Source organism: Durio zibethinus, chromosome 23 (assembly GCF_047325235.1).
Source record: "Durio zibethinus cultivar Kanyao isolate XHJ-2024 chromosome 23, ASM4732523v1, whole genome shotgun sequence".
Taxonomy (NCBI): Eukaryota; Viridiplantae; Streptophyta; class Magnoliopsida; order Malvales; family Malvaceae; genus Durio; species Durio zibethinus.
The window spans coordinates 8841508-8853296 of record NC_143184.1 but is presented as its reverse complement, the minus strand read 5'-3'; the positions used below and the strand labels follow the sequence as shown (position 1 = coordinate 8853296).

General features: G+C 34.4%; 2 protein-coding genes across 3 annotated transcripts; one reads left to right on the top strand and one right to left on the bottom strand.

Annotated features, from left to right (window-relative positions):
• Positions 1-16: 16 nt before the first annotated feature.
• On the bottom strand, positions 17-4488 carry LOC111314539 (protein-tyrosine-phosphatase IBR5-like). Its single transcript, XM_022915992.2, has 5 exons — positions 3949-4488; positions 2275-2374; positions 1647-1704; positions 1111-1217; positions 17-524 (listed from the first exon to the last, which is right to left on the bottom strand). Exons 1-5 carry the CDS (start codon positions 4183-4185, stop codon positions 217-219), a joined length of 810 nt encoding a protein of 269 aa, XP_022771727.2. The 5' UTR covers positions 4186-4488; the 3' UTR covers positions 17-216.
• Positions 4489-5372: 884 nt separating this feature from the next.
• LOC111314535 (Beta-ketoacyl synthase) lies at positions 5373-11368 on the top strand. Of its 2 annotated transcripts, XM_022915979.2 has the most exons (14): positions 5373-5633; positions 5731-5960; positions 6613-6720; positions 6815-6886; positions 7063-7149; positions 7616-7767; positions 8419-8499; positions 8591-8624; positions 8738-8804; positions 8896-8972; positions 9436-9496; positions 9590-9672; positions 10339-10410; positions 10685-11368. In XM_022915979.2, the coding sequence occupies exons 1-14, from the start codon at positions 5510-5512 to the stop codon at positions 10856-10858; spliced, it is 1422 nt and encodes a 473-aa protein (XP_022771714.1). In that variant the 5' UTR covers positions 5373-5509; the 3' UTR covers positions 10859-11368. The 2 variants fall into 2 exon arrangements, with proteins under 2 accessions (XP_022771714.1, XP_022771715.1); XM_022915980.2 differs by lacking the exon at positions 7063-7149.
• Positions 11369-11789: the final 421 nt, after the last annotated feature.

The following is an 11789-nucleotide window of genomic DNA, read 5'->3' as shown; positions in this document are numbered from 1 at the left end:
TATCTTTGTATATGAAATTTGGAACGAGTAGATAGCATGTGCTTCATTAACATTAAGGCACCCAGAGCGAATGTACCAACTCATCAAATCTAACAAACCAGAAAACTTTAACATTTACTCGAAATTTACAGCCAAATTTCTTATAAAACCTCATAAAAATCGGTCTCATTCAATTTCTGGTGATATGGGTGGTCTTGCAAATGAAACTTCAGGAATTTAAGCACTATCCATTGGAATATCACTGCCACTAGGGTTTGCTAGGCTTTCACAGATACTTTTCTGGGTCTGATCAGCACCAAACGTGAACTCCTGCGGAGGAACTTGTAAAGGCGGACGAGCAAAAATAGAAGTAGCACCAAGATTATTGAAAACAGGAACAGAAACAGGAACTGGACCAATTGCCTTTGGGAAGCCAAAGTTGAAGGATGGGGCTCCCGTAAAGGAGAAGGTAGGCAGAGCAGGAATGCTACTATCAGATGATCCAAAGAGCTTTTGCTCATATTCCTGCAATTGCTGGTATACAGCTATAAATCACGAACAGGGAATGAAAATCAGAAGATATTAAGCGCTTTTTGGAAGGAAAAAAATCATTTACACATGCAATATAAAAAATAATAACAAATAATACAGGAATAAACATCATCAAACAACTACAAGTATACAATCTCTAAACTCGATCTCAATCATACCAAAATTTGCAATAATTATTACTTTTTAAAAACAGATTTACTTTACACGAAGACATTGTAAAAAATTACTCACTAATAAAGCATTTCTACCTCTACATTCCCTCTCAAATGGCAGGAAAATGTTGATTTGTCAGATAAAAAGTAAGAAAGATAAGTATCCACCCCTCCCATGCAATCTAACAAATACCAATCAGAAATCGAAAACAGTTTGATGATAGTTTCAGCAGCATTAGACCTTTTACTCTTACAAATGATATTATATGACAATCATTTTTCCTCTTCCTAATAATATAAATGGGATTCGTATATTGTTTCCAATTAAGTGAAATCCAATTAAGTAAAATGACACCATATTAAGAATTATTAACAACATTAAATGCTTTTGTGATATAAGGTAATCTAAGTCAAGGCTGGTAAATACCTTGACTTAACTCAACAGATGATCTCCGTTCTTTGACCCACTGATAGCTCTGTGGAAGCTTCCATCCTTTAGACTTCATCAAATAAGCTATTACAATTGCTGGTGACCTGTCAGAAAGAATATAATCATCCTTGAAAACAATTTATTTCATGTAAGGGTATAAAAACACTCGAGCATTCGGCTCAATGGAAGATACATGTATCTCTCGAAGAGTTGGAATCCCCCCTTCACCAAATCAAAAGAAAAATCAAATGGGAATATACACACATACATAGTAGTTTATCTCCTATGTACAAAATGACAAGGTGGCCAAAAGCTACATGGAAGGCATCATATTGCTAAATTCTGGGGTAAGGTTTGACTAGGTTCTTCCACCATAGTCTATATGCAAAATCATTTTCAGCATTCAAATTTGAATTCTTTTAGTATAAAATATGATTAAAAAAAAGGAAAAAAAACCGCTTCAATATCCTCATGGTTGTTTTGGTGTGTGTTTGTTGGATTAGAAAAGAAATGTAGAAGCAGTAGTAATCAACCTATTTTTTCCGGACATGCAGTGCACAAGTACTCGAGCCTTATCCCTCTCACATTGCTCTGCAGAAATGAATCACAGGTCATAAAATGCCAATGAGACTATAAAACTATGAAACATGTCAACTGGAAGTGTCAGAACTACCGTAATGCAACTGAAAAACATTAATTTAATATCTGCAAGCAAACTCTGCAATAGCCATTTTTCTTGGGCAATGAAGGGCATAATGATTTAAGCAGAACAAACCACAACAAGGTTACAAGTTAAGAAAAGTGATTGTGATGTAAACACGATATCATAGAAAGGTTTCTAAATTGTAAATGTGCAGAGCCCCTAGGGAAGCATGTGTGTTTGACAGCAGAATACACACAGTTGACCATGTGAATTAAGAAATTCAAGAAGCACCTCTTCATGATTTAAGAGAAAATATACTCACTAGATGCTTCTCAGGGCCTGAAATAGAGTGTGAATGTTATTGAATGCTGCTCAGACCAACATCATGAAAATTTCACAGGTGAAAAATTCGATGCATGAAAGAGGAAATACTAAAGTCATGAACCAAAGAGAAGATACCAATGTCAAGCTTTTGACCACAAACTGAACTTCATAATGCAACACAAATGTTAACGCACCTAAAAATTGTATTGCATCATCAAATTGTAAAATTTTGTCATCTTGCAGGCAGTGATAGGTAAATGAATTCTTGTAGAGATTTTGACAAGCAGGTACAGTCTGCAAAGAGATAATATAAATAACATAAGAATGTTCTACATAAGTAAGCAACAACTTTTACACCTTACAGCCATCATTAAGCATTTTAGCAGTCACAACATCCAACAGAGAGGAGATCAAACTGCAGAATGAAAAAGAATGGATTCTGATGCCATTACTCATAACACCTTCAAAGATGTTCCTCTCAATCTCATCAACAATAGCAATGGGATGACTGCAAATTATTTATTAGCTTCGTTTAAAAACTATGATTCACAACATAAAAAAATCAGCCCGCAGTCATCACAGTCCCCAATCTCATTTCTCCTCATTCCTATTGTAGGTTAAAGTTAAATTAGGATCAACAGATAATCATCTAGCCATTGTTTGATAGAAGAATATCTTTCATCTTTGATCCCATTCCAATAAAATTTTAGTTTTTTTCTCTTAGAAAAGGCAAACAAAATACATAAACTTCCATAATGAGCAACTCCACATACCAACAAACAAGCTCTTTATTGGCTGCTATGTTTAACCACCTTCCGGTTAATTCTAAATGTATAATGGCTCTGTATGGAATTTTAATTTACTATCAAAAGCAGATCCCATCACTATAGTAAAAAGGAACTTGAAAGCATCTATTGATCTCCAATTAAGATAAATTTGATCCAATGACATGCAAGGTTTAATGTTGTATATCATTGACCCCTTATCTTCAAACTGTCCAGTATTCTCTGCCTATCTACCTAATTAAATGCCAACATTAATTATCCGATTTTCAAATTCTCAAGTAAACATTATGAAAATTTTACAATTCAATTTTATGAGTAAAACAACAATCAGGTTCTCCTTTCGAATGTTCAAAGCTAAAAGACAAAACAACTGCTCTTACGACTGTTTGATTAATACTATTATTTCTAGTTCTAGCTTTCCTAAGTTGCACCGACATCCTGTTTGGGTCTTGCCCCAGGTCAAAAAATACATTTGATTCTAAACTTCTTCCCATGTTTTTAACTTATAGCCAGAAATGCTATCATTAGCCTTATTCACAAATAGAAAGCACCAAGGAATATTATCCTAGATATCTGTTTTAACTTATCTGTAAGTTTAGCCAAAAGGTAAAGGCCTAAAGTAGAGTCTCAATGTAAATTCACTAAGTAGATAGTACTCATATTAACTTTACTCTCAAAGTTATGACTAATCTTTCATTCACAAGCCTAATCCAGAAAATAGCAAAAAGGTTTCTGTAGGAAAACTTACATAGGAATTTTCTAGATCAATAAAGTTCCAAGATCTTCCTCATACAAAGAGTTTATTCAATCATTAGTCCCCTACTCCACATGCCAAATAATTAAAATGCAGAAATCCCATCAAAGTTCTTCACAGCAGTATGTATACAAACCTTAACATACAGAAAAAATATTTTATTTCCTAATTTTCTCCTTTCTTATTCCAATTAGTAAAAAATTCCAAGCAAACTTTTCCAAACTATTTTCAATCCCCAAATCCATGAATACAACATCAAAGTTAAAATCATAACCTGATATTAAAACTATAAGCAAACAGAGTAAGGAAAAAAAAAAGAAGGGGCTTACATTAAGTACACGAGCAATTCCCTGAGTCTTGAGAAGCTCAGAGCGAGAGGCGTTATCATAGCTACCCAAATAGAGAAAGTCAGGCAAGATCACCGATGGAAAAGCACTGACTTGAAGCGATGTTTTATCAGAAGAGACGGGAGCTCTGTGCCCACATATTCCACAAACTTCTCCTTCCTCGTACTTGTGATAGTGCCCACATACCCCACACGGATTCTCCCTCTCCCTCTTCCTCATACCAACTCACCACCCCGAACACCAACAAAAGAAACAACAAATTTTCGATTATACCCAGATCAAGAAAACCAAAACAACAAAAGACCCAGATTTTTTTCCTGGAGGAATCAAAAGGTTTTCAGTTGAAGGCAGCTTCTCGTTGCATCGAGATTTTGCTTGATCGAGAGAGAGAGTTCAAGGTATTCTTATTCAATTGTGTTTTTTCTAGTTATATAATATTAAAATATACAGGATAGGGGTCTTTCCTGAGTCATATGCGAGATTTGTACTTCGATTTTTATATTAAAAGAATGAACAGTACTTAGATATTGCCTCCACTCTGGGAAATAGAAAAAAAAAAAAAAAGTGGGGGGGGGGGGTTGGTTTTACCTGATTGAGGTCTTGATGGGCATGTGATAATGAACACACCATCTTTTATTTATTTTTTTTGTAGAATTTGTAGTTTTTTACATATAGAAAATTCCGAAAAAAATATTAGATTGTTTTAATTTACTAATTAAAATATACTAGTTTTCCTCACTTTTTCATGTATAAAATCAAGTCATATTCACTCCTTAAGATAATATTTAAGAAAATAAAATTTTAATTATTATATTATTTTTTAAAAAAAATTTAATGTATTTATATCTTATAAACATCCATTAATAATTTTGAATTAAAAATTATTTGTATAAAAACATGATTTTATATGGGCTAACTTATTGGTTTTTGTTTTTTGTTTTTATCATATCCATTAATTACTTATGTGATTTACGTGAAAATTTTGAGAATTAAAATAAATTTTTTAAATTTTAAAATATTAATATAAAATTTAACCTAAAATTAAAAAAGATTGATGTCTAAGGGTGAAAAAAATTGAAAAAATTAAAAATTAATTAAAAATTATAATATTTGATTTAATTTAAATTAAATTCAAATATTAATTATATAATAGATTTAAATTGAATTTTAAATCAAAAAATAAAAAAAAATTGTATGAAATAGAATTATATATTTTTATTAATTTTTATCTATATTTTAAATTTTTATAAAATAAAAATAATTATCTTTTATTTAAATATATTAAAAATTTTATTAAAATAATATATAAAAATAAAAAATTAAATCAAATTCAATTCATTCGCAGTTATCATTCTTGTATCATTCACTTGATATAAAAAGAAGAAAAAAATTATTTCCGCCGAAGATGGGAAAATAGATGTAGTAAATTAGAACTGTAGTAAAAGGCAACCAAAGCCAATTTTAACCGTGTTTTGCCCTCTTATAATGATCAGTTGAGTTCGAGTTCCGCAGTTAAGTTGAAGTAGAAACCAAACCGGTGGGTATGGCAAGGTCTTGTTGGCATAAACTCAAGACGGAATGTTGTTTCGATCTCGCTCGTCGCCTTTCTTCATCAGCCTCTCTCCCTCCCCCTCCTCTTTCCTCTTCCCGAAGGGTAGTGGTCACTGGTACTATGCCACTCTCCACTCTCATGTCTTCTTCGCTTATACAAATTTCCCAGTGTTATTTGTAAAGACTCGTTGGTTATTTGTTTTTGGGTTTCAGGGCTTGGAATGGTTACGCCACTTGGCTGCGGTGTAGAAACAACATGGAAACGTTTGATAGAAGGCAAGTGTGGGATAAGGGCAGTAACCCCAGAAGATCTAAAGATGAGTGCTTTTGATAAAGAAACTCAGATGCTTACCTTCGATCAGTTAACTTCTAAAGTTGCTGCAATTGTGCCGTGTGGGACTAATCCTGGTGAATTCAATGAGGAGCTTTGGCTTAATTCTAGGGTAATCCTTTTCTTCTTGGTGATTTTGGTTGTTGACCCATTTATTGTACTGTGTTGTTTGTTACATTGTCATGCGGTTTCTTGAACTGGGTCGAGGTTTTGGATTGTGGGTGGAAGTAGTGAAGGAATAAAATTTCGGGTTTTAAGAATGTCGAGTTGGGTACATTTGAGGTGAAGTGTTTAGTTTTTAGAACTCTATGGATCAAGTTCTGAAGTAAATATTGAAGGGAATGGTGACATTACATTGAATGTTACTGGTTAATGGAAATACTTAGTTACTTTCCAAGAAAGAAAATTGTGCAATTAAAGATATGAAGATGACAAAAACTTTGATTTCTTTGCAACTAATACGATGGATGCTTTAATTTGCAAGCTGTTTTGCGGTCTGAATATGCTTTAATTTGCTCAATCAAACAGCACTGTATTCTTGGAAAAAGCTTCTTTTGTGGCTTGTTGTGATTGTTAGTTTTCACATCTCAGAATCCTAAGTTGTTTTATTATTTTAAAGTGATGTGTAGTGGCTAATCTGTTAATAGATTACTTAATTATGCTAATGAAGATTAATTTAGACTTTTTGGTCTGTAAGACAAATCAATGTCTGATGGAATATTCTGATTCTCTGCATGCTACAATCAAACATTCTTGTTTCTCAGGAACATCGATCAGTTGCAAGATTTATAAGCTATGCATTATGTGCTGCTGATGAAGCTTTAAAAGATGCAAAATGGGTACCCACTGAGCAGGAACAGATGGAAAGAACGGTAATCACTTATAAATTGTTGATAATATGTGATATATAGATCTTCTCTAGTTTCTTTTCAGTAGCTTATTCTTTGTTAACCTGTGGATAACCAGGGAGTCTCTATAGGTGGTGGGACTGGAAGTATCAGTGATATATTGGATGCAGCACAAATGATTTGTGAGAAGGTTGGTTCTTGCTACCATGTATTTTGTCATCATGATCATCGGTATTTCTATTGTCATCAGTAGATCATAGTGTCATCATGATTGTTTTCCTCATGTCACCTATGGGCTGGAAAATGAACTACTTGGATATGGAAACAGCTAATATGACAAGTGAAATCTCTGCTCTTCTAATACAGCGTCTTCGTCGACTAAGTCCATTTTTCATTCCAAGGATACTAATCAACATGGCATCCGGTCACGTGAGCATGAAATATGGATTCCAGGTGTGTGTATGTATATTTTCCATATATAACAAGCTTTTGGCCTTATAATGACCTAAACCTAGTCAAAAAACAATTTCCATTTAAGGCCTATTACTGCTGTGATTTGAATGCAGCTTCATCACCATGATGGTTCTTGTTCATCCGTCAGGTCATTTCTGGAAACAAAATGCTTGAGCTTAAATAAAATTTTAGTAGTTCTCAAATTTAAAATTAGTATTGCAGATTGTTAGCCATTACACCAGGTTGCTATGGAACTTGGATTTGGGTACACAAAAGTTGTTTGATTTAGTTGACAATAAACATGATTAATCTATCAGTTTCACACTATGATTGTGTAGGGGTCATTGTCCTCAATAAGCGGTTGACTGCCCTGACACATACTTCTGTTACAATTTTGTAACAAAAAATAAAATATTCTTAAAGTATAAGTTCTTGTTGCAAAGTCTAGTCACCCTTTTGAATATAGGGACCAAACCATGCTGCAGTGACTGCTTGTGCAACTGGGGCTCATTCTATTGGTGATGCCATGAGGATGGTTCAATTTGGAGATGCTGATGTTATGGTTGCTGGTGGCACAGAGTCTAGTATTGATGCTTTATCAATAGCTGGATTTTGCAGGTAAAGGTAAAAATTTAGTGAAAGATTATAGAGGGCCAATATGCAAAATAGTATATGACGCACAAAAAATTTTGGATAGCTATGTCATTCTTCTTGTTAGTGGACCCATAGATAGAGACATTTCTCATGTTCATTTAACTAAAGCTTCTCATCCTTAAAATGAAAATTTGATAGAATTGCTGTGGCATGAATGGCTCTGTGAGACATTGTATCTAGATGGACAAAAATGCCATAATAGTAAATTGATTGTTAAAGAAGTTTTAAAACTAATGCCTTATAAGACTCTCTCCAGTTCTCATTCCATAAGGCGGACCATGCCGTAAAATAATAGGGTGGCTTAGCCCATTATGCTCATTGATTTCATCTGCTTTTATGGAATTAAATCTGTCTCTCACTGTTCCAGAATGCATTCATGGAGCTTTAAAAGAAAACAAAGCTTTTAATGAAAGACTTCATGACATATCTATGGCCAACTGGGGACTAAATTCTGTTGGATACTTGTTTGTCTGACAGCAAGGTCTCCCGGGGGGAGGAGGAGTTATTAACCTTTCTTTTTTTTTTCCCCCCTTCCCTTTTGAATGCTCGAGTACTTTGTTTTACTCCTTTCACACTCTACTTAGCTGATAACTTTTCTTTTTTTTTCAATTCCAGGGCTAGAGCTTTGACTACTAAGTATAATTCTTCCCCTGTAGAAGCTTCGCGACCTTTTGACTGTGGTCGGGATGGATTTGTGTGAGTGAAGTTTGGCTGGTTAATTATGCGAAGCTCATTGCTTGCAATTATTTGTTTTATGCTACTATCTAACTTATCATAATCTGCCCAGGATAGGTGAAGGTTCTGGTGTCTTGATATTAGAGGTAAATTGAGCTATAATTTTTCTTCTATGTTTCAATCATCCCCTTCCCTTGTTGTTGGCTATGATCTTTGTCATTGTTTTGTAATGGTTTTTATATATCGCTTTGCTATTAAGGAACTTGAGCATGCCAAAAGTCGAGGAGCAAAAATTTATGCAGAGGTTCGTGGATATGGAATGTCAGGTTGTTTTCACAGGACTGAAAATATTCTACAATAATGTTAGTAATATTATAAAAAATCATTGTTTGCTGAACACAAATTATGACCTTTTAGGTGATGCATATCACATTACTCAACCACATACTGATGGAAGAGGTGCCATTTTGGCTATGACACGTGCCTTGAAACAAGTAAGTAATATTCATAACAACTTTTGACTTCTGATTTGTTATCAATTCTGTGTAGCATCTATAACAATCTCAAGGGGACTCTTTTTGCTGCTCCCCATGGGTCATATTTGAGGACAAAATACAGGATAGTTGCAGTATATCTTCTTTTGTTAATATTCATATCTTCTGGCCTTGGCAGCATGTTAGGCAGCTGTGCAAGTTGTATGTGGTTGCATATGGTACAACTGTGCTTTAGAATATGTTGCTTGAAAATGTAGAAAAGTCTGTCAGTGGACCTTAATTACGTTAGCTTCTTTCACAATTTAAATGTGCACTTCTAGATTTTCGAGTAGTTGGTTCACTGGTTCATTAGTTCCTTTGTCACTTGACCTGTGGGTACCCTGACAAGCTGCATACTAAATATTATTATCTTTTCTCTAATACATAAACAGAAGATTTAGTTTATCATGCTCTTATTTTTCAGTCTGGTCTGCATTCTAACCAAGTGGATTATGTGAATGCTCATGCTACTTCTACACCTTTGGGTAAAACCTTCTGAACCTCTAAGTTGCTTTTATTTGATGTTCTAAGTTTTATTAAAACTGGTTTAATGCTTGTCTCTGGAACCTCTTGTTTAGGTGATGCAATTGAAGCCAATGCAATCAAATCCATATTCGTGGACCATGCAACGTCGGGTGGCTTGGCCTTTTCCTCCACGAAGGTAAATTTCAGTATTTCTGACCAGATTGGCTTTTAAGACATCTAGGAGAACAATATTTCTTCAATGAAGCTCAGTAGCATATTTCTTTCTTATGAGCTTTTAAGACATCTTGTGTCTCATAAATCTTGCATGATTAAACGTTCGAGGCAAAATGACAATTGATAACTTATTTATGCATCAATATTCAGAACTGACTAGATAATTTGAAATTGAGCTGGTTGGAATTTGATATCCTTTTTGCTTCTTCCACCAATGTCCACTATTTAGGAAAGAATAAATACCTACGAGGCTAGAAGATGATAATAAAAGTTTAAAAGGGACAAAACTCTGTCCAAGATATAGTATACTTAGGCGATTACTTCTAGCTGCAACTTGCATTTCTTGAGAGAGAGCCTTATTGATACTGCTGTTTGCATCTCTACCTAAAGACATGTCAGTTGAAATTTTTGGGGAACTTGTCGTACAAATTTTCTTGCTCTTATGGAAAGGTATGGGAATACAAGAGAAAGTGAATTAGGGAGAAAAAGAAAAAGCTATATGTTACCTTTTCCGGTGCTATACCATTCCACTTTACTGTATTTTCATTTTCTTTTCCTGCTAATAGGTTTAATCTATTTATCAACCATTTCCTTTCATTAAAACTGCTACAATCACCATTATACACAGGGTGCTGTTGGTCATCTTCTTGGTGCAGCCGGAGCTGTTGAAGCAATTTTTACTGTTTTAGCCATACACAATGTAAGTATTTCAGTTTAGCTGCTTGTTAATGATACATGTGAAAGCATATTTCAACTTATTGGTGGCACATAGCTTTTCAAAAAGCTTATGACAAGGTTATAATAGGAATTCCTACTTGTATGAACCAATTTTTGGTTCCTATCTATGTATTTTTCCATCAGTGTGGACTAATAAGTGGTGCTGAGTATTCTCTTCTCTGCTAATACACAATGTTGAGTAACTGTTTAGAAAGTTTGAAGCTGTACTAAATGGTCATTGTGGTGTCTGATTGCAGGGGATTGCACCTTTAACACTTAATGTCACTAAACCTGATCCCATTTTTAATGATGCTTTCATGCCTTTGACTGCTTCAAAGGAAATGCCAGTTAGAGCTGCCTTGTCTAATTCTTTTGGTTTTGGAGGAACCAATGCATCCTTACTTTTTGCATCCCCTCCTAGAACAGATTGATTGGTCAAACTTTCTTGTTCTGTTGGTATTGGATGCCATTTCTTTGATCTGATTGCATCGGCACTTTTCAGAATCAGAAATCCAAAATATAAAGCTGATGCATGATGGGTCATTGTGGCAGAATCTTGTTTATTTTCTTTTTCTCTTAGTTTATTGGTAACACTAAACTGCAGAGAAGAATGTCACTATGTGATTGCAGAGAAATTTTGAGCTTTAGATTCTTTAAGATTGACAGTCAGCAAGAGCTACTGCTGCTATAGAGCAGAGAAAAATGTTATGATGGTTTTGGACCATCATCGGTAAGATTTATGATGGTATTGTTTGATTATCGCATTGAAACTGTAAATTCATGAAAGTTGTAGAGAGCAAGGGGTCTGCGCCATAAAACTTGTGAGATCTTGTGTTATACTCAGTTGTCACTGCTTAGTATTTATGCGCGTGATAAGCATATAGTTACCATAAAGATGGTATTGATATACAGAGGATTTTTTACTTTGAGAATTGATTTTATGATATGGCGTCTGGTTCTATCCTGACATTATCTGGAGCCAAGGACAGCATTCTAATTTTGTAGATGCACAAGTATGATGATCCCGAACACAGTAAAAACATGCTCCAATTGCCCATTCTTGTTGATAAAGCAAGCAACTTTACATTTGCAGTCGCCTGAGGAGCAATATGAATCAGTGATGTGTTTAGGCTACATCATGGTGACCATGATACATAGATTGTGATGCACTTCCAAACGAGTAGAATTTGAATGTCAGGATAAATTAGAAGTGACGGGATGAATCTGGACCCAAGAAGAACTTCAAAACCTGTCCAAAAATAATTTGAAATCAATGTATCCAAACCTGAATGGGTCAAAACCCTAAACTTAATATAAATCGAGATAAAATGATTAAAGCTCAAAATAATTTGAATCGAATGG